General features: G+C 31.6%; 3 protein-coding genes across 3 annotated transcripts in view; all 3 read right to left on the minus strand.

The window, feature by feature from the left end:
- The window catches only part of LOC134727079 (uncharacterized), a 36175-nt gene extending 35146 nt beyond the window's left edge, over positions 1-1029 (minus strand). The window contains exon 1 of the transcript XR_010108711.1: positions 983-1029. The gene's annotated coding sequence lies outside the window, so the exon portion shown is untranslated. The remainder of the gene's footprint in view (positions 1-982) is intronic.
- Positions 1030-6959: 5930 nt separating this feature from the next.
- Positions 6960-13981, minus strand: LOC134727080 (cysteine and tyrosine-rich protein 1-like). The gene is made up of 4 exons (XM_063591469.1): positions 13840-13981; positions 11753-11915; positions 10188-10363; positions 6960-8094 (listed from the first exon to the last, which is right to left on the minus strand). Exons 1-4 carry the CDS (start codon positions 13874-13876, stop codon positions 7988-7990), a joined length of 483 nt encoding a protein of 160 aa, XP_063447539.1. The 5' UTR covers positions 13877-13981; the 3' UTR covers positions 6960-7987.
- Positions 13982-16532: 2551 nt separating this feature from the next.
- On the minus strand, positions 16533-22830 carry LOC134726459 (cysteine and tyrosine-rich protein 1-like). The gene is made up of 4 exons (XM_063590865.1): positions 22822-22830; positions 19511-19659; positions 18392-18567; positions 16533-16670 (listed from the first exon to the last, which is right to left on the minus strand). Exons 1-4 carry the CDS (start codon positions 22828-22830, stop codon positions 16564-16566), a joined length of 441 nt encoding a protein of 146 aa, XP_063446935.1. The 3' UTR covers positions 16533-16563.
- Between the last annotated feature and the right edge of the window lie 929 nt (positions 22831-23759).

Below are 23759 nucleotides of genomic sequence, written 5' to 3' on the forward strand. Positions count from 1 at the left end.
GCATTATAAATGCTTATAAATTCTGTTTCCATTGAATTCTCTATATATGTTATAAAGAATATCTGTTTTCTATAGAAGAGGAACGAAAGATACTTGAGGGATAGTCAAACTCATAAATCGAAAAAAAACTGACAACGCAATGGCTAAAAATGAAAAAGACAAACAGAAAAACAAAAGTACACATGACGTCACAACATAGAAAACTATAAAATAAGCAACACGAACCCCACCAAAAACTAGGGGTGATCTCAGGTGCTTCGGATGGGTAAGCAGATCCTGCTTACACATATGGCACCCGTCGTGATGCTTATGTGATAACACATCCGGTAATTCGTCTTACTCGGTAGGTCACATTCATGAAAAGGAAGGGGATTGTAGTTACGACGTAAGGAACATATCCGATATCATTTGTCAAAGGGTTATTCAATTACAGTCAACCAACTCGTGATGGCGTCCGTAAAATTTACGAAGGGATGATTTCAACTTCACCATTTGGAACTCTTGGTTAAATAGCTTCCTTGTGAGCAGCAATCCTCAATCAAGAAAATCATGATAGGAAATGCAAGCACGGGAATATCGTATCAATTGGGAGTTATATACCCCGTATGCAGGTGCCGATCGAACATGTCGAATGTTGCTACTTAGAAATGGAAAGTTCACAATTGGAAAGCTTAAATCATCTTTGTTATCGTAAAGTATTGTTTTCATACGACCCTCATTGTCAATTGAAAGATGTAAGTCAAGACATTAGGACGACTTAATATCCACTCTCGAGAACACACACAATTACTAAAGTGGTATCAAATCGAAATTAGAAATGTTAAATTATTTTAGAAACTACACGTACATGTAAATATGGTCGACCGACTTCAGAATATATATCTAGGACTAACGCTCTCTGCAAATTAACTAATTTTGTACCAATTATTTAAGGGGTATGGATGTTGCCAGCTGTTGCAAGGCTATATTTTATCCAATTTACCCTCAGTTTCCAGTGATATTCCAATTTCAAGTCCTACTCGATGTCTACCTACTATTCTATGATTTACCTATTGTAATGAAAATGTATGTGCTCTCGTCATAAACATGAAAAACATATTTTGCCACTGGAGGTAAAGTAAACAACAATCAGCCAACTACATAAATTATTCAATGTACATAGTACACGAATACAATACCTTGTAAAATGTTACTATGTATTTAAATAACTCAATGATAGCGCAAACGTTTTTGTTATGGTTTTACAATTTACTACATAATACACAATCATATTATATATATATATATATATATATATAAAATGACTGAATAAATAGTCAACGATCAATCTTACAGGGCGATGGATCATGTAATATGATTCTGTACACTACAAAATATAATATATAACAAGTCAAAAAGGGTACAACATCACCATAAAATAACTATAAAATATACAAATATTAGATATTTCGGATAACAGATATCCTTCTTCAATAATAGCACGATGTCAAATGAATCGTGTCAATTCAAATTGAGACTATCAAAATCTTGATTTATACAATTTAAGCGAACGCTGGAACAATTTTAAAATTTCCAAACACACCGCAAAGACTACAGAAATATGCCAAAAATAAAATAGTTATTTACGATGTGACAGTTGAGATGTAATAACTGCATTGAGGGCAGTCCTCAAACAAAAAAATCAAAATCATCAAAAATGTCCTTACCGATCCAGATGGTATAAATTAGACAACGGTAGGGCAATTACAACGGAAACTACATATTAAAGCCTTCCAAACGCATAGCAGTCTAATAGTGATTGAAAAAATAAGTTTTGTATATTGAGCTTAAATAATTGAACGTGGCAACGTACTTATACATCATCCCGAATTCACTTGCCACTCGACTGGGTCTGTGTACACTATATATTGCAATGTAACTTGCAAAACCCAGAATGTTGTATACCTCCTTCAGTGTCGATGTGGCATGCAGTATGTTGGCGAGACAGAGCAGCCATTTAACAAACGCATGAATGGTCATCGAAGTGACTACACTTGCAAGCCCGACCTACCAGTGAGTCGTCATTTGAGATCACCTGGACACACACAAGCTGATCTCAAAAACCTTACCATCACGATCATAGACCACAACGAGTGTTGGTCGAAGGTCGACAGAGTCGCTCGGGAAAGATTTTGGATAAGAAAGTTACGAACAGTCTCCCCAGAGGGCATAAATGAAAAAACATAGAACGAGTCCCTCATTTTCCTGTGACCACCTGTTTCAAACAACGCCGGATTTAGTACTGGCTTTACAGTTCGAAATTATTTTTAAAATTACCGTTTAAATTACAGGTTTTCACTGATTCGGGATGATGTATAAGTACGTTGCCACGTTCAATTATTTAAGCTCAATATACAAAACTTATTTTTTCAATCACTATTAGACTGCTATGCGTTTGGAAGGCTTTAATATGTAGTTTCCGTTGTAATTGCCCTACCGTTGTCTAATTTATACCATCTGGATCGGTAAGGACATTTTTGATGATTTTGATTTTTTTGTTTGAGGACTGCCCTCAATGCAGTTATTACATCTCAACTGTCACATCGTAAATAACTATTTTATTTTTGGCATATTTCTGTAGTCTTTGCGGTGTGTTTGGAAATTTTAAAATAGTTCCAGCGTTCGCTTAAATTGTATAAATCAAGATTTTGATAGTCTCAATTTGAATTGACACGATTCATTTGACATCGTGCTATTATTGAAGAAGGATATCTGTTATCCGAAATATCTAATATTTGTATATTTTATAGTTATTTTATGGTGATGTTGTACCCTTTTTGACTTGTTATATATATATATATATATATATATTTTATAATGGTTCTTATCTGTATACAACTTAATTGCGATTGATGATACATGGTTTTGTCAGACGATTATAAATTTAAGAAACTTAGTAAATTGTAACAGCAAATATACAAAAACAACTGTACATTTAGGCCAACTAAAAAGTACATTTGTATGTGTGTTAACTGCACTACCTTTACATGTACCTACATGTACCATTTATTTTTATTTGAGAAATCTATGAAATCTATGCATTTCAGTAAATGCATCTATAAATAAAATCGGAAATACCCTAAATATCTATCGTTGCCATGGTTACCAGCAGTGTAAGGGCTTCCTACTTGCATGACTTTCATATAAGGTCAAACTGAACATGTCAGCAAAGTTTTATCAAAATCAAACAACTTTGCATAAAGCACCATCTGCATGGTTTTCTCATAGATGTCCACGAGAAAACCATGCAAAATCCAAAAAAAATTATGAAAGGGGTTGTGGGATTTTCAGCTGATTTTGGGTTCCTAGTAAAGTATTAAGTACATCTAATAGTTCTAGGGTTGAAAAATGACAATTTATCTCAAATTATGTGAATACTATTAAATCAGTTAAAACCTTCCACAAAAACTAATTGAATCAACTGAAATAGACACTAAAAGTGATTAGAAAGTGTCCAAAATCTTTCGTCAAATGAACCTGAAATTTGAGGCCCAATCGGCCCTTACGGACCTACATGTACTTCTTTTAACGTTTGCAGCAAGAACGCATACACAATTCGCAATACGTACTTTTCATTGATGTGCTTGCTTACTTTGAAACAGTTTATTTACGTTATTTCATAATCGTTCTAGATCTTAAATGTTTTGCAAATATGTTATACTTGTATTCAGATTGTTTTCATTTCCTAGCAAAACACTTTGTGTTCACAAAATGTTCATTTAGAAAACATTGTAATTCGGTTATAATTGAACTACTTCGAAAAGCACAAAGACAAGCTTATGCCTTTCAGAGAGAATAATCAGCGGGAAAAATTATGAAAGCTTCAAATGCAGACACTCAACTTTTTAACAAGCTTATACACATGTAAAGAAAAACACCACTTACTTACACAAAGATACTAAAACTGAATGAAAAGACTGAAGAAAATGGACCAAGCATAATGAACATTTGGCAAGAACATTTCCAACAACTAGCTACACCAACATTAGAGGAAAATTTTGACTCTGAAAAGCTAGAGCTTGTAGAAATAGAAAACAATATATATATAATAAATCCATAGAAAGAGAAAAAGGTTAAGGCATTGATCATGTCAATGTAAATGAGGTTATAAAGCTATAATAGAAAAACAAAAAGCAGGAAAAGCACCTGCTGAGGATGGAACTTCGACAGAACGCTACATATATGGGAGAGATGAGTTAACTCCCTTTATAGTACATTTGCTTAATTCAATTTAACCATATCTGTCACACCAATCCTAAAGAAAAAAAGGCAAAACTTACCATCTAGCTCTAAAGGAATAACTGTGACTAAAACCTTTGAAAATTTTTACAAAGTAAATTGAAGGATATAGTCGACTCTGTATTTAATAACATAAATAACCTCTTGTAAAGAGATTTTACAGTAGGAGTCTCATCACTATTCCTCACATCAGAAGCAAGACCGGAGAAAGTAAGAAATAATTAAAGATACTGACGATCTTTAAAATAACTCTTGATGCAGAAAAAGCATTTGACAAACTCAACTATGAAATCCTATTCAACAAGCTGTACCATTATGAAATAAAAGGAAAACTCTGGATACTAATGAGAAACCTGTATAAAGGCATGATCAGAAATCTACAGAATATGTAATGGTTTTACAAGGAATTTAACAAGGTGCACAACTATCTATAACGCTATATAAATGCTACAACAAAGTCATACTGCATAGCATTTTAAAAAGTTGACTAAAAGCATGGATTGGAGATAAACAAGTCCTCTACCCACATGTGCCGATGACATTTCTGTCCTGGCAAATATTACTATAGACACGCAAAGAATATTAGACATGGTACAGCACCATACAAACAGAGATCTAGTAAAAACAATCGAATTTTATCTGAAGCTGTTTTATACAATTCAAAAGGCTAAATCATATCAACATTGCAATTCAATGTCGATGACATCGATATAACCAATGAAACCAAACATCTAGGTATAAAAAGAAACGAGCAAAACTTGGAAAATATCTCAGACAGAATATAATCCGGCAGTGCAACAATATACAGCCTACTCAAAGACGGTTTACATGTCAGAAGGGGATGGCAGCACACAAGCTATAGATAACATATGCAGTACCAAGAAGCAGCTACGGATATGAGGTGATGAACTTACTTGCAAAACAAAAGGATATACTAGAACTGGCAGAGAGAAAAATCCTCCGACAAATTCAAGGCCTTCCAAATATTACAGCAAGAATGGCTGTCTATACCCTGGTAGAAACAGAACCTATTGCCATCACATTAAACAAAAATCTAATTACCTTCTTCATGAATATGTTAGAAATTCAGGAAGCATAATATGTGAAATTCTGCGCCGACAAATAGCATTTTCAGACCAAAGAGGAAAATAATTTATCAACAGAGTGGAATTAAAAAACATTATCAAAATACAATTTAAAATCTAGAAACTACATAGAAGAAACACTTGCGAAAATCGAATGAAAAAGTAGCAGTAGGAATAGAGATCAAGGAATACTGGGAAGATGAATGTCATAAAAAAAAAACGAAAAAGGATCCCTTAAATACATAGAGATACAGAAGAACAATCCATTAAATGAGGCTCACAGTGTATGGAAAATCGTGAAAACATAAGTAAAGATGTAAAAGCGGGAGAAATAAAAGCAGGAATAAGTACTTAAACGTACATGTTTCAAGCAAAAAGAATAAAGCTCGATCCGAATGTAAACCCGATATGTACAATCTGTGAACAAATAAGATCTTAATATTGCTAAAAAAAATAGAACAGACCATGAATGATATTGACATCTCAATATACAAGAAGATCATACAACAAGGAAATTTACTGCATCTCATGTATAACGGATTGTACAAGCAAGGACATGAACTGTTACTCAACTGTGTATGAAAACATTGAAACTCTGTACAGTATAGTATAAGTAAACTTTTTAAAATACAATTAGTTCCTTACTTTATCTTTTCGCTTTTTTATGACTAGTTAGGACTTACATTAACTTTTGCAAAGTTTTAAGATATCAAGTACCTTCACAGAATAATGACAAGATCACAAAATAAGTAACTTTAAACTGTGAAGGAAAACTTATGTATACATGTTGAATTGTTCTTAACCCCAACCCTTTTACACAAGTTTTATGAAATAGCCTTTTAATTATAGATTCTGATGTATTCTGACTTTTAACTAACAATTATACATTTTATAAGAAAGTTTAATTAGAGACTACTTCAATTCTTAATTCTTATTTGTAAATATATCCAGATTTTACTTAACTTTTTCTTACACCTCAGCATATGATGAATGTTATTGTCATGCATTTGACATAAATAATCAGAAGATTTCTAAACTATTAGAAGAAACACTGATTATATACGCAAGCACATAACTAATTCAGACGTAAATGTCTAGATCAGTTTAACTCTTTGAGAATTGTCAACTAGTCCAAGGGAAGTAATTCAAATATTTTACTTTATCAGGTAAGTATAACAAGCGAAATACAATGTTCATAGTATATAAAACTTGACAAAGCGTGTTAAAATGACCATACAACAAAGAAAAGAAGATGTGGTATCATTGCCAATAAGAAAAATCTCAACCAAAGATGAAAATACTGTAGAAATTAGCAACTTTAGGTGACTGGCCACTATACTCTGTTTCCAACAACGACAAAACCCATTCCCTTTAGCAATTTTTACAAATGTTTAATGTATTTTTTTTTTTTTAAATTTTTTTTTTAATGTTTAATGTTAATCAATCCAAATCGGAAAACTAACGGCTGATTTATGTACAAGACAATAAACAAAAACCAGAATGTGATAAACAACAACAAATACAACCACTAAATTATATATTAAACAAATAAGTAACCGTTATGATTTTTAAATCTTGTTTTATAAACATTTTTTAATACAAGGAAAAGTATGATCTGATAGATACAGAATGACCCTTAAAGTTAAAAAATCAATTCATGTTCAATGCAAATACAATAATATTCTTCAGATGTTTACAACACGTGTGTGAGTGAAATGTTAGCAGTTATGTGTTATACTTATTAATTCAAAACGATACTTTTCTAATATACTATCTGATCACCCTATACCTACTTAATATTTTTGAAGTACCCATAATGTTAAATCATATAGTAGAGGTCAATTTTGCGTGTTCGCAATTACATGAAACAACGAATTACTGTATCAGGACAGTTATATATTCTCTCTATCTTAAGATATATCAGTACTACTAATAAAATAAACAGTCTTGTTTTAACATCTTTAATATGTAATAAAATGTAGAACCACGACCAGTTTATGGAAAAATATAATATATTATTCTGTGTTACAATAATAAATTCTTCAATATCGACGAAAAATATACACAAACGAGGCAATTTACCTTGTGTATGTTTCGTTCACAAAAATGAAAAAAAAATAAAAAATTCAGAGAATTTTTACCATTTATTTTGAAATTGAACCTTTTCTTTCAACCTTGACATAAACCGTCGGTTAACCACAGCGACTACAAGTATGTAAAAAAAGAAGATGTGTATGACTGCTAATGAGACAACTTTGCAACGGTTACAACTTACAAAATAACGTAAACATTTGAATTAATTGATCATCATACGACGCCTTCAACACTGAACAAAATACCATATCGCTTTGCAAGCTATATAAGGCAAAGTTAGGTAAAAATGTAAAACAATTAAAACAAGAAGACTATGATTGATTTATGTGAAGAAGAAAAAACGAAAAAGGATAAAAAAAAATCAAATACGATATACAGCAAACACAAAATGTCTTTATAATCTATTTTGATTTTGACTCATAATTAAATCTGTTTGATTAGCATTAATTTAAAAATGCTCAAAACATTATAAAAAATGTCATTATACATGTACGTAGCTTATATAAAATGTATGTTAAAGTATTATATCCTTAACTTGGATGATGGGCAGCTGGCATGGCTGTATGATTATATGCTGGTGGAGGGACAAATCCACTGTTGTCATGGACACCATATGGCTGGCTATACCCTTGCATACCTGAAATAATATCAAATCAATTTATTTAGATATATAACACGTGTCAGTTTGTGAACGATAAAAATATGTTTAGAAAAATGTAACATGATCTTATCCATGTAAGGCACTGATCAGTTCTACCTTCTTCTTTTTGATGGAGTGAGCAATGTATGTCTTATCTACAAAAATTTCTATGATTATTCAGTTTGGTTAATTTTGGGACAAAGACGAAGACAAGAACGTCCGCATATTGTTTCCGTCATCAGACCGACATTTAAGTCAGACATGACTACCGGTTTTAACATTGAGAACCAATCGTATGACAGATAACAAAGATGAAAAATGAATAAGCCAATCAGAGCGTTGTCCATATTGTGGTTTCTAGATCGTCAGAACCAATATTATCATACCTCGATTTTAAACTTTAAAAGAGGAGATAAAGGGTTATTTTCGTGCAACCTGTTTTGCCACCTTTTATTTCACGTTCAGCCGTGAAAAAGGTTCGTCATTCACCGTATTTCGTGAAATAGATAAAAAGATAAACGTGCAAGAAATATGTAATTGTTCGTTCATCTTGACGTGGCAATTTAATTTCCCTGGGAGAGGCTCTATATACTACATGTATACAGAAACGCAAAAATCGTGGAATTTAACAGAAAGCAAAAAAAATAAGGATTTTGGAAAAAAGCCAGAGGGCTTGAAATAATTGTCATGTCTCCAAGTGCCTAATGTTGAGGCTAAGATTCAGGTGACCCCTTTTCTGAAATTCTCCAGATATAGAATTTTTTTTACAAAAATTCATCCTAGAACAGGTTTACATACTTTCAACCAAGCTCTAAATTTCGCAGGTGTGTTCTTGTAATACTAAAAATACTTTGAACGACAAAATTAATTTATATCTCTTCCTGTGTTACGTTACATTTAGTGACAGCAATACCGCTTCTTTACTCAAACGTAATGATTTCAATTGTCAAACTATGAACTATGAATGGTCAGCAATTACAGATCCTCTGCATTTTACATAAAAGTGACAGAACAGAGTTATGAAGAAAAAAAATGAAATTGACATTTCATAAGTATTACGATCACCATCTGGAATTGGAATACTTGGAATATGTTATGTCTATATGTCTTATTTCACTAATGATATGTGTTCACGTTCTTTAGGATACCGGAATCTGATTTTAAATTTACTAATTATACTATTCCATATAAAGACACTATTATGGGTATGTTATCGTATGGCGAGTAATGTAAATGTATTATTGCAGGAAATGATTACACTGTCTCTCTGCTTTTGGAGTAAATGGAACTTATTCAGATTTTGTTTTTACATTGATTCATTTTTTGTTGTTAGATTTATACGAAACTATTTCTTTCTCAGATAAGTGGCCAAAATAATATACACACTGTTAGAAGGAATATAAGGAATAAAATCGTTCAAATCATGTATTTTTTTGTAACTTATTATTTTTTCAAATCTCATCCTAGCCCTCCTAAAATCAAATGATGGCTCCCTCAGTCAGTGGGCTACATACATGAACTGTGATATTGTAGTACAAAAATCGTCTATGAAAGGGATGCAATGAATTTCTACAATTTACGGACAAAATTTACCCTATAATGTATTTCCTTCATGCAGATGTTGTAAAACGCTCAAACCGTTCATGATTGTTAATATTGCATGAAATTTTCCGAATCTACCCATGTAACAATACTTCAGATAAAGCCCTCAAGTCTTGGGTGATACTAATACAAAAAGCAATTGAATGTAAATATTTATACCATATCTATCAATCTTATTCTTAATGAATTCAATTAACAATCTAGGATTTCTTAGATGAAAATTTGCTGCTTATAAAAGAAACTTCTGCGGCCAGTATTTTAGGCTTATAAATAGCAAAGTTGAAATTAAAGTTTTCTAAAAAGTTTTGCGAATCCCGTCTTATCTACCGACGGAATATCAGTATCATTTAGAAAGCTAAATTCAATTTGTGGAAACCAGGTTGCTGTTGTATGATGGTAGTGTATTTTCAAAATGTCCTTAAGTTATTGGTCGGCGTTGAAAAATTTTGACCAGAGAACTAAACAAAGAAACATTTAAAATACTAAACCTGTTTGATTAGAAGTAGCAACGTATGAAACTGTTGGTTGTGCTGATGTGATAACGTGTCCTTGAGTAGATGGTGTTGATCTAGCGCATGCACAACACAGACATACTGCAATCGTCACAACTGTAGCTATGGCTACAAGCACACCAATCACAATGCCGATAATTGCTCCAACTGATCTACAATTTATCAACATAATAAATAATATTAATCTGATTTAGAGTAATTTCTCGCAATTTGATTAGTTGATATTGTCCTTATAGAATCCTTATAAATTTCAGTTCAATTTTTTATCACGTCAATTGGAATGATCTTCCTTATTCATTACGTCAATTGGAATGATCTCCCTTCTGCCATTGACATAATAAAAAAAATTGAGTTGCTTTATAGTGCTAATATTTTAAATTCAGATTAAATATCTATAATATATTTGATTGATATTGTCCTCAAATTGAATTTTAATATAATAATATGTAAAATAACAAAATCATGATAAATTTGTTACACAGTGTTCAATTGTCTTATAAATACGGATTTTTTCGGGTCAATAAAATTCATATCGGGTTTGGACTTTCAAAACTAATAAGGAAAACTTCTGAATCAGTCATAAAAATCGTTTTCTTACGGAAAATGAGAAAATTCTTACACATTTATCTGTTACATTGTAGGGTTATGTCCCCTTATATGCGAAAACTGCAAAAACAGATTTTTTTCTTTATTTGTTAAAAGCAGTAATGCAATACTTTTTAATAAAACACATAATCATCTTCCTTTAGATGAAACTTCGTACAAATGATCTCATTGTTTTCTCTTCAAAGTTGCATATTTCATTTAATATTCCATCTATATCTAGACCGATTGTTTTCTGCTATTTTACCATCAAAGACGGCATAAGGTACATGAACTGTCTTCAATTATAAAAGACAAACACATTTGTTTTGAGGTACTTTTTTTTGTTCCTATTCCGAAAATGAAAAAACTCAACAAAAATCTTAAAATCCTCTAGAATATATTTGTATCCATGTGATCTCCAATTAAAGCATTAAACTGTAGATTGACTACGCAAGTATTCGATTATGCAAAGGAAAATAATGTCAGCGTTGAAAGTGAAACCGGGTTGAAATATTCATTTGAATTATTTGCTCCACAAAAAATAGTTCTCAGACAGGTAACATAATATTAAATCAAACACACAAAGAACACAATAAATCAATTGCACGTGTTGACTATCAGTTTATGTTATATTTATATCGGATTATATGACCATCGGGATCGAGGAAAGCATCTTGATGGTTAATTAGATGACGTCTAGACAAAACACATATTAAAAGGTGATACATATTAGCGTGTCCTTACAATGCTCATTTTAAAAATTTTGTAATGTTTAAATACGTTCTAAAATTTAAGCATCATAATTTGAGTCAAATTGGTAAACATGAGTTAAACAGTTAATGTCCCTTTGAATATAATGTTATATGAATAAACACTGTATTTGCAATATGTCAATAATGCCAAAGATAACAAAAACTGGTGTTATTCTGTAATTGTAAAACATGGTATTTACTCACAGTGAAAAATCAGAATAGATGGAGTAGTCACTGTAACTGTAACTACAGCACGGAACATTGGTGTTTGAATTGCAACATCCATTGTAGCAATATGTACTACCATAATAATTGGGTGCATAGGTATGATAGATGGTATAGTAACAGCTTGTGGCACTTGCAACTTCTGTGGGTAGAAATATATATATGCATGTGAACATTGTTATGTCGTAGAGGACATTACATTTTTAATTGTTAGAAAGGGGGTTGAAACCTCTCAACCAGATGTAAAATTATTCAACTTATAATATTATAAACTTGTACAAAAAAGACAATTTAAATTGTATTATCCAATTTTCTGTAGGAAGAAATACAACTTTAATTTCCTGATGCTTAAAGTTACAACACCAATATCTTCCAACGCAAAGTATTAACCATTCTGATGCTTCTTCACTTCCATATGATAAAATTGAGAAAGGAAAGTTGGAATGTGTCAAAGCGACAACAACCCGACCATGGAGCAGACAACATCCGAGGGCAAACAATGGGTCTTGAATGTAGCGAGAAACTCCCGCACCCGGAGGCGTCCTTCAGCTGGCCCTTTAATATGTATACTAGTGTAGTGATAATGGACGTCATACTAAACTCCAAACTATAAACAAGAAACTAAAATGAAAAATCATCCAAGACTAACAAAGGCCAGAGGCTCCTGACTTGGCACAAGCACAAAATTGTGGCGGGGTTAAACATGTTTATGAGATCTTAACCCTCAACTATATCTCCAGCCAATGTAGAAAAGTAAACGCATAACAATGCGTAGGTTAAAATTAAGTTCAAGAGAAGTCCGAGTCGGATGTCAGAAGATGTATTGTTCATTTTTTTCCTTATGAATTTTGAATAACAATGTTGTAAATCTTCGTGTTGTACACTCCTATATACTTTAAACAGTGTACATGACTTTTTTGTTCTAACCGTACAGTAAATACCCTGTCTAAGTAGTTTCAGTGGAGATGGTTTAAACGTGAATAGCCAACGGACATCGGACATCGGACAACATATATGGAAATAGCTCATGTTTTCGCTTTAAAAGTGAACTGTCGTTTTTCTGTTCTATCGCTTTTTTATTGTTCAGATGCTGGCTCGTTGAGTATACCTGTATATCAAAATTTGCATTCTTGAAGAGATTGTTAGAACTGCCGTATTGTTTTGAAAAACATATTGAACTAAACTGTCCGCAGGGGTCAGTTTAATGGACGTGATTTTCTCTGTATTTTGAAGACCCATTGAAGGCCTTTGGGGTGTTTAATGCTCTTTGGTTTGGTTGTTTGTTGTCTTTTTGAGTATTTGGCAGGCATTTTTTGAAATTTTGTGTCCTTAATGCTGTTCAAGTTTGTACTTGTTGGGCTTTATAACTTTTTTAACTGAGTCTTATAAAGACAAAACGTGCGTATGTCGTATTAAATCATAATTCTGGTACCTTTGATAACTTTTTGACGCATTCCCCATTTCTATTCTCAATTTTATTAAATTTTGTCTAGACAAAATAAAGCAAACCTAATCTTGTATCGATGAGAAATCGAATTATTTAAACAATTAAATGGCTTTTACATAATTGTGGGATTGATATGTGTTCTATGAGTTTGTACTCGATCAACCCTTTATAAAGGAAATCATGGGTCACCCTATGACATTTAACAAAAGGTGTAACATTTACTCGTAGTTTACTATTACAATAAAGGAACAAATTTTGAAAGGGTTACAATTTCAAAAACAACTCATGACAAACAACTTTCACACAATTACGTAGAAAAGCCAGTTACATTCGTAGACAAGGAAGAAATATTGATATGGATTTTTATTGTTCATTAAACACCCGGAAGTGTTGGATACGTACATTGTGAACAGCCAAACAAATAAAAAAGAACGAAAAAAAGTAAAATGACAAAAATACCGAAAGTTTAGTGTTAGTTTTAACTATTTGTTTATATTTAATAATATCATAAAGTTTTTGTTTGGTAACAAACTTCATCGTAAAAAGTTACAACACCAAGAGACAACGTTAAAAATGTGTGTTAATATGTTACGTCAGAACTAAATATTGTCATAATTACCTAAAAGAACATTGAACATCAAAACGTATCCAATCATTGTTATTACAATATTTTCCTTTTCTTTCTAGATATATCCTTAAGAATTACAACAGTAAAAAATCAATATGTTTATCTGTACTAAACTTTAAACCTAAGATAAAAACCAGGTAATCAAACGTGTGTCAAAGTAGATAACTACCAATAAACAAATATGTGTAATCGGAAAAGTATTACGTTATATTGAAACAGAGGTATTCCACGTGAAAATATATGGGTTCCCTACATTTTATCAAAACTTCTGCAGCAAAAACGCACAAAATATTTGCGATACGTTCTCTGCTTTGAAATTTGATTTTACGTTATTTCATAAACGTTTTAGATCTTAAATATTTTGCACATATTAAGCAAATTATTTCATTATCTATCAAAATACATAAAACAATATATAATAGCAAGTGCGTACTTTCTACCACAACGAAAGCAACAATATATTGAAAAGATCTTGTTGGACATCTAAGCTTTATACACAACTAAGTTTACAAACAGAGTAAAAGGCATTAAGATAAGGCAATGACACAACAAAGAAAAAGTTCAAAAACAAGGTGGGAAATACTGTTGTTTTAAAATTTTGTGAATTAATAAAAAAAAACCAATAGATTCAGTCAAATGCAAAATATAATAAACCTAAACAAAACCATAAAAACACACTCAAAATAACACGTTCTGAATTCTTTTATTTGTGCTTCATAAAGAAAGCGTGGAGGGTCATCTGACGTCAGATAATGTTATATGGACAAGTCATGTTCTATTAGAAACCATTGTGGTTCGGTTATAATTGAACTGCTTTGTCAACATTTAACAGTTTCGCAAATCTCCCTGAAATTTGAATGCAAAGAGGCTATACACCATCATGTTAAAATCGACCCAACAAACAATTTGCGAACACTTTTTTCACCCTTACACTCATTGGTTATTCGAAATATGATATAACAATAACTTGAGGTATGACTGCAAACGAACATATCTAACCGAGAGCAAGGACGTAAAAGAAAGAAAATATAGGTACGGTACTATAGTTACCAAAACTTATGCATGCTTGCAAGGTATAATTAGTTATCAAAGGTACCAGGATTATATTTTAATACGTCAGACACGCGTTTCGTCTACATAAGATTCATCAGTGACGCTGAGACAAAAATAGTTATAAAGTTAAACAAGTGCAAAATTGAAGAGCATTGAGGATCCAGAATTCCAAAAAGTTGTGCCAAATACGACTAAGGTCATCTATAAAAGACAGAAAAATTGTAAAACAAGAAAAAAGAAAACTAACTGCTTGTTTATTAATATATATATATATATATATAACAAGTCAAAAAGGGTACAACATCACCATTAAATAACTATAAAATATACAAATATTAGATATTTCGGATAACAGATATCCTTCTTCAATAATAGCACGATGTCAAATGAATTATGTCAATTCAAATTGAGACTCTATCAAAATCTTGATTTATACAATTTAAGCGAACGCTGGAACAATGGACTTCCCTCAATGCAGTTATTACATCTCAACTGTCACATCCTTTGGAAATCTAGAGTTGTGCCATTTCACATTGTAAATAACTATTTTTATTTTTGGCATATTTCTGTAGTCTTTGCGGTGTGTTTGGAAATTTTAAAATTGTTCCAGCGTTCGCTTAAATTGTATAAATCAAGATTTTGATAGAGTCTCAATTTGAATTGACATGATTCATTTGACAGCGTGCTATTATTGAAGAAGGATATCTGTTATCGGAAATATCTAATATTTGTATATTTTATAGTTATTTAATGGTGATGTTGTACCCTTTTTGACTTGTTATATATTATATTTTGTAGTGTACAGAATCATATTACATGATCCATCACCCTGTAAGATTGATCGTTGACTATTTATTCTTTATTCAGTCATTTAATGGTCTAGCGGGACGGCTGCAGTGCAGGCGATTTGGTGTCACGATATCACAGTAGCATGGGTTCGAATCCCGGCGAGGGAAGAACCAAAAATTTGCGAAAGCAAATTTACAGATCTAACATTGTTGGGTTGATGTTTAGACGAGTTGTATATACATTATGTACACAGCCATGTATCACCATCATTGATGGCGATCCGATGGATACATCTGTTGTAGGGTTGTCACTGACTCAGACGTACTTATGAATATAATTATTTTCTGTGACTGTATCTTACATTAATTTGTAGGATCCTTTACTATAGATAATTTAGCTGATCTGTAACAATAACATCTTCATGCCTTATATATCATGTACTGTAGTACGCCGCTAGATTAAAACTGACGTGGAAAGGTAACATATGGCCACCGAAAGCTCTTTTTTGAGAGCCCAGGTGGTCGTGTGGTCTAGCGGGACGGCTGCAGTGCAGGCGATTTGGTGTCACGATATCACAGTAGCATGGGTTCGAATCCCGGCGAGGGAAGAACCAAAAATTTGCGAAAGCAAATTTACAGATCTAACATTGTTGGGTTGATGTTTAGACGAGTTGTATATATATATATATATATATATATATGAAAAAGTAAATAACAAAAAAATATATAATATGATATACAGTAAAATAGTCTTTTTTGATATTTGATATAATTCACATTAATGATTATCATTAATTTTATAATCTTCAAAGTAACATACAAGTGTTATATTTTTCATGTTATGATAAACCGCTAGTATACTATTCGTGAATAATTAACTAGCATGATGGCCAGCTGGCATGACTTTATGATTATATGCTGGTGGTTGGACAAATCCACTGTTGTCATGGAAACCATATTGCTGACTAACCCCTTGCATACCTGAAATTTTATAATTAAAATTGTAACATGTATGCAAGATATATTATCAATTAAAATGTTGATAACAGTTTTTTATGTGTTCATTCCGTTCCATATACATAACTTCTTACTTACTGATTAGTCATTTTTATCTTTTTTTTTTTCTTTGAGGGAAGGAGGGGAAGAGGGGGGTTCAGCCTCGAGACAAATATTTTCCGAATTCCTTAAAAATCTCTATTTTCAATAACACACACGAACAAGAATTGTTCAATAACATACATGAACAAGATCATGTATACGTAAATCATAAGGTTTTGCAAAGGAAATAAACAAATTCATTCTAAAACCAGTTGTTGGCATGACACGGGTTTTGTTCTTCTCGCATATTTTATGATGGTATGATACTAAATCCCTAGCGGGAGGGATTGTACTTGATATGCATATGATGAGGACATTATAATATTTTGATCAGTTTAATCAAGGTCTAGACTTGCATGTCCGTAACTGCCAGTAGTCCCTTGTTAATTTATGTACCATTGTCATTTTGTTTAGTTTCCTTTGTTGCCTATTCTGACATCGGACTCGGACGTCAATTGAACTGAGTTTTTTCTTGTGCGTAGTGTTTTTTCTAAATTGGCTAGAAGTACAGGGGAGGGTTGAGAGTAAACAACCATGTTTAACCCCGCCGCATTTTTGCGCCTGTCCCAAGTCAGGAGCCTCTGGCTTTCTTTAGTCTTGTATTAATTTTCTGTTTCTTGTGTATATTTCGGGGTTTAGTATGACATCCATTATCACAGAACAAGTACAAGTATACAATTTAGGGGACAGCTGAAGCACGCCTTCTGGTGCAGTAGTGTCTCGCTGCATTGAATACCCATCCTGGACTTCGTCCGTTGTCTGCTCTTTGGTTAGGTTGTTGTCTCTTTGACACATTCACAATTTCCATTCTCATTGTTATGAACAGGATTTTTTTTAACGAAACGTTGTAATTAAAGTCTATATTTTTTTCTTAATTGGAATGGAAATATATTTGACTTCACTATTGAGACAGATTATCAAGAACTAAAATTTAGTACTGCTCCCCATATATATATACATGTACGTATACACATGTTGAATTTTCGCAGCCTAAGATGTTTGCAACATATTTATGATGATAACAGACTAATATTAAAAAGAAGAATAAGATGATTAATAATGAACATGCTGTATAATTATATAAGTTTCAGGTTTAAGTGAACGAAAAATAATCTTGAAAATAAAGTTGAAGTTTGTTTTTTTAACGAAAAAAACCTAACTTTAATATGAAGAACCCTAAATTGCTTGCTGAGGCCAATCTCTGTGTGTGTGTTTTTCTTGCTGCGTTGAAGACTGTTTGGTGGCCTAAAGATGTTATCTGCTTTTGGTCGGATTCATGTCTCTTTGACATATTCCGCAATATACATTCTCAATTTTAGTAGAAGATTTTTTATGATCATTTACTTTCTTTCTGTAATGCTGGAATATAATATCACTTTGGATATAGGTGTAACTATATTTGATAAAATATCGATCAAACGTGTTTAGGTTGATCTTAATGAAACATTAGTATCATTAGCATACATATAATTATTATTTAATTCGAGTAACCAACTTGCTGTCTTATAATGCTTATATATATGTTTCACCGAAATTGAATAAGTATTGAAGTTATAAAATATAATCAACATTTCATTACACAGATCAAGTTTTAAAAACCGAACCTGATTGATTGGAAGTAGCAACGTATGAAATATTTGGTTGAGCTGCAGTTATAACTTGTCCTTGAGTAGATGGTCTTGATCTAGCGCAGGCACAACACAAACATACGGCAATCGTCACAATTGTAGCTATGGCTACAATCACACCAATTACTATGCCGACAATTGCTCCAACCGATCTACAATGTATTAAAACAATTTTAATTTATACATGATAAATATTTCAAATATTATAATCTTTTGAATGGCAAACTATAAAGACACGTTATTTTCGGCTGTTATATTTGTCAAATACAGATAACTTAAAGTTGTTTTATAGTCCTTTAACATGTTTAAACATTGCCATTCTCAAAAAAGGCAGAGCTCTTTATAATTCACTTGTTTAATTTGGTTTCATTTCAATTTGCGTACCAATGTTATGTACGAAATATATATGTTTTTTTTTTTTTTTTATATCTAAACCACTTCGAGTAAGAGAATATTAACAATATTTTAATGCATTCGCATGAGGTCGAATAATTGAAAATAGAAAAAAAAAATAAGTTATCACTTTTCAAAAATATAAATAAAAGTATGGGTCACTGGATTTTGTTGTACGTTTAAGGTAGTGCAAAATTGTCAGATTTTTTTATAGAATATGCATGGAAAATCCAATTTTGTGGGATGAAAACAAATTACACAATATAATTTTAAGATAAAATGAGATAAGAAAGATCGTATAAACATGATAAACATGCTCTAAGATTAGAAAAAATTAAATTAGGGTCACCTAATCGGTAAATTCACATCACATTCTATTATAGAAATGACTATATATGAGTTATCTTCCATACTATCTAAGTCACTTCCCCTTACAGTGTACATGATGTATATGGCAAAGATGAAAAAAATGAATGCATCAAAAATATTATGTGTTTTTTTTAGAACATAAAGGCGTTAGTATGATTAAACACATAATTTTCTATTTTAACACGAAAAGACTTACAAATTAATTACATACTACTCACAAAATTTGCATATTTCATTAAAAATCTAGAAATTTTTAATTTGCTATTTAAAAATAATAGCTAGTGGAAGCTACCTTAAATTGACTCATCATATAATTATCTAAATATAACTTACAGTGTAAAATCGGAATAAATATAATAGTGACAACATGGGTCACTTGAGAAGGAACTGCGGCACCCTTGGTAACAATACTTTGATCCATAATAACTAAAGGAGTAATAGGAACACTGTGAAGCACTGGCAAATCCTGCAGGTGGAATAATCTGCTTTATTAGTCAAACACATTTGTTTTTCCATCATAAGTTTAATCTATATATTGTTTTTGATTAATTATTAAGATAAACATAAAAAGAACATGTTGTATGCTAGCGAATGAGACAACTCTTCATAAAAGAACAAATGACACAGAAATATGTTATTTAGGATTTCTATCAATATCATACATTAAAAACCTTTTTGAGTGACCGTAGAAGAATTATATAAAATCTGTAGCTTCTCTTTATCAAAATGCAGGCAATGCGATAGTTATTTCTGGTAGTATTGAGACATGTTTTATGTTCTTTAGAATATTTCATTTCCGGATAGCAGTTAAATTAAGCAGAAATACACGGAAGTTTGTACATACTTTTTTACAATGGAGGAAACTTTGTTTTCACAAGTAACTGTGTATTTTACTTTATCAACGGCATATATTATTTCCCACTTTTTTGTTTTAAACAAAGAAGACTTGACATTGTTTCTGACAAAGAACGCAATGTAAACCGTACGATATATGTTGTTGCTAATTTTTCTCTTTAGCAATAAATATTCGCAAAAATATAGGGAAAACAATGTTGTTTGTCTCAAATTTGTAAGCTGGGAATGTTATAGTAGACTAGTTTTTGTTTGAAGGGGAACTAGCTGCCAAATTCATGTTCACCAATTTGACTCAAATTCTCATATTTTATTTATAACTATATAAAACATTTTTTCAAACTATCAAAAGTATGAAATAAACAATCTATAGGACATGGTCTCAATAAGATGTAGCTTCGTTTAGTGTGAAGCTTAGCAAAGACGCCATCTAATTAACTATCGAGTTGACCTTCTGCGACCATATAAGAGATGTAAACATCAACATATACATATACATAGATTAAGCAACTCGTGGAATTGGAGTTTTATAGGTCTGTTAAATTTTGTATTGTAGATTAAAAAAATATGTTTATCGTCGTTTTGATCTTTATAAGAATGATTTTGTGTGGATCGAATCAGTTAATCAAATTATTTACCTAGTTTCACTTTTAAAAGTTTCCTATAAATACCTATACACGGTCAATGCATGCATGTTAACGGGGTTAAATTGGAGTTGACGTGAATACGAATTTAATGAGGTCGACTTATTCACTTACAAGTGAATAACTCAGTATCAATATTTATTAGTGTAATTTGGCAAAATTGAACTATTTTAGCTGATAAAAGTAAATAATAATTTCATTATTTCATTATTTTACTTTCATTAATGATTGAAGAAAAATCATACTTTTGATTTTTTATATATCTCGTAGCTAGTGCCTCTTTAAGGACAAACTCTATTCTACCCTATATATGTATATAACTATATCGTTAATTAACTTCAGCAATTAAAGTTACACTAAGTCATATAACAATCAATATAACAAGTTTTCCTAGTAATTTGACTGATTCATATCAAACCATGTGATACTTTAAAAGTTGCTTTGTCAAGTGATTTTGTATTCTTATTTAATCATGAAAATGAATGTAAAACCTCTCAGCAATATTTAACAAAATATTCACTGGTAATTTTAAAAAGTTTGAACCAAGTCAGGAATATGACAGTTGTTGTCCATGCGTTTGATGTGTTTTATCATTTGATTTTGCCCCTTAATTAGGGACTTTACGTTTTTAATCCAGGAGTTCAGTATTTTTGTGATTTTACTTTTGACATGTATAATATAAAATACTAAATATTTGAAATATATGTTGAATATAGAATTTAAGTTATATATTTAAAAGTTCAGTTTTTCTTTAAAATAAATGATGGATACAGCGAACACTAGTACTTATTGACATACATGTACTTGCTTGTTTATATTGATTAGAATTATAACGCAATTTTGACTGCTGTACCTCTTTTGTTGACATATAAAAAAAAAAGATGTGGTATGATTGCCAATGAGACAACTATCCACAAAAGACCAAAATGACACAAACATAAACAATTATAGGTCACCGTACGGCCTTCAACAATGAGCAGAGCCCATACCGCATATAGTCAGCTATAAAAGGCCCCGATAAGACAATGTAAAACAATTCAAACGAGAAAACTAACGGCCTTATTTCTGTAAAAAAAATTCACGAAAAACAAATATGTTGACATAATTTTGTTGACATGTTAACCTTTTATATTTGTTTGTTTGGTTCACATCTCGTTGTTATTACGATGAAATTTTATGACACGGTCTTACCAGTGATAGTTTAAGCTAGCTATTAAACAAGATTGGATCCACCAATTTCAACATACGAAAATGCCTGTGGCAAGTCAGGAATATCAGTTGTGATCAATTCGATTGATTTGAATTTTGTGTTTGTCATTTGCTAAATGGCTTTCTATTTAGAATTTTCCGGAGAGTTCGGTATTTTGGTTAGTTTTAATTTTTACATTGCTACGAAAGAAATCAACTACCGTATAACAGATATCTGACCAAGGTGGTAGTACATTCCAGTTGGTTCGGGATAATTATGTTTGTAACTATGATTCCAAACTAAATAGTTTTATATTTACACAAAAGAGCCTGGAATACCAATATGTATCCAATCATTTTGTGTAATAGTTTATTCCTTTTCTTTTTAGATATTTCTTCAGAATACAATTTTGGTGAACGAGACACTCAAAAACTTTTTCAATTTACATGTACATATACTAATCTTAAAATAAACATAAAGATAAAATCAATGTCGGTTACATGTGACGAAGTAGATTACAACTGTTAAACAAAATTTACTGTTATCAGTAAAATATTATGTTATGTTGATACAGACGCACCTTCCGTACAACCTATAGGTTATGTTTATGTGTTGTTGAGGGTAATGCTTCAAGAACACATTAAAATAGGTGTTAAATGATCGTTGATTTGAAAAACGTTAAAAAGATTATGAGAGAAAACGACTATACACTGTGTGTTGCATTTTTGCTGATAAGACATTGTTACGGAACAGAGTGAAATTGATCACATAAGCAACCATGCTACTAATGTGACCTTTATCAATAGTCATATTTTTGGATTAACTGTTTCTTTGCCGTTGAACATTTTCGTAATACTTCGGACTTTCTACCTCAGGAAATGATTACCTTATTTGTATTTGATAAAACGTCTAAGAATTTTTTGGTCCTGGATGCTTTTTAACTTCGTTATTTATTTTACCTTTACCATTTTCGATTCGAGCGACATGGATGAGTCTTTTGAAGACGAAATGCGCGTCTGGAGCATACATAAAATTGCAATGCTGGTCAGCGACGATAACTTACCTTTCCGAGTATCTTGTAACTATGTACTTAAACCAATGAGTTAATATACTGTTTTGTTTCAGCATTCCCCAAGCCACATCCAAAGACGTGGTTGTCATAGGGTTGTGGTTTCCAAGAGAATTACGATCGTTGCTAAAACAAGTATCAATTTATTGTAGAATAAATAAATAATGTATGACACTGAGTTTCTAGAATAATTACTTCAATCTGTAATATTGACAACGATGATTGAAGAGATTATATGGCAGTTATATAACAGATGCAGATGAGGTATTTGTTATTCTCCAACCAACAGAGGAAATGTAAAACTGAAATTTTCATTCTGTATTCTATTGTTCGGAAACCGTTTTCCTGTATCGTACATTCAATGAATAAAACTTCACTATAGAGTCACATTATTGAAATTTGATTTTACAAAGCACATTCATGTTATACATATTTACCTATATTCTCCTGAAATGTCAAACCTGAATGTTTAAATGAACTTAATTGCCCATCAGTAGCACAATCTCAAACTTTTAGAACGTTAAAGTAAAGTTTTGGCTATATGATGGCGTATTGGACAAGTATTACAAAATTGTCAAACTCTTTAAGATGCAATCCCAAACGTTCTATTGGCGGAATTATGGATTCGTCCTTGTTATCGTACTATCTTCTCAATAGTTATCAAAGGTACAAGGATTCTAATTTAGTACGCCAGACGCGTGTTTCGTCTACATAAGACTCATCAGTGACGCTCATATCAAAATAGTTATAAACCAAACAAATACAAAGTTGAAGAACATTGAGAATCCAAAATTCCCAAACGTTGTGCCAAATACGGCTAAGGTAATC

The sequence above is a fragment of the Mytilus trossulus genome, chromosome 7 (genome assembly GCF_036588685.1).
Source record: "Mytilus trossulus isolate FHL-02 chromosome 7, PNRI_Mtr1.1.1.hap1, whole genome shotgun sequence".
Taxonomy (NCBI): Eukaryota; Metazoa; Mollusca; class Bivalvia; order Mytilida; family Mytilidae; genus Mytilus; species Mytilus trossulus.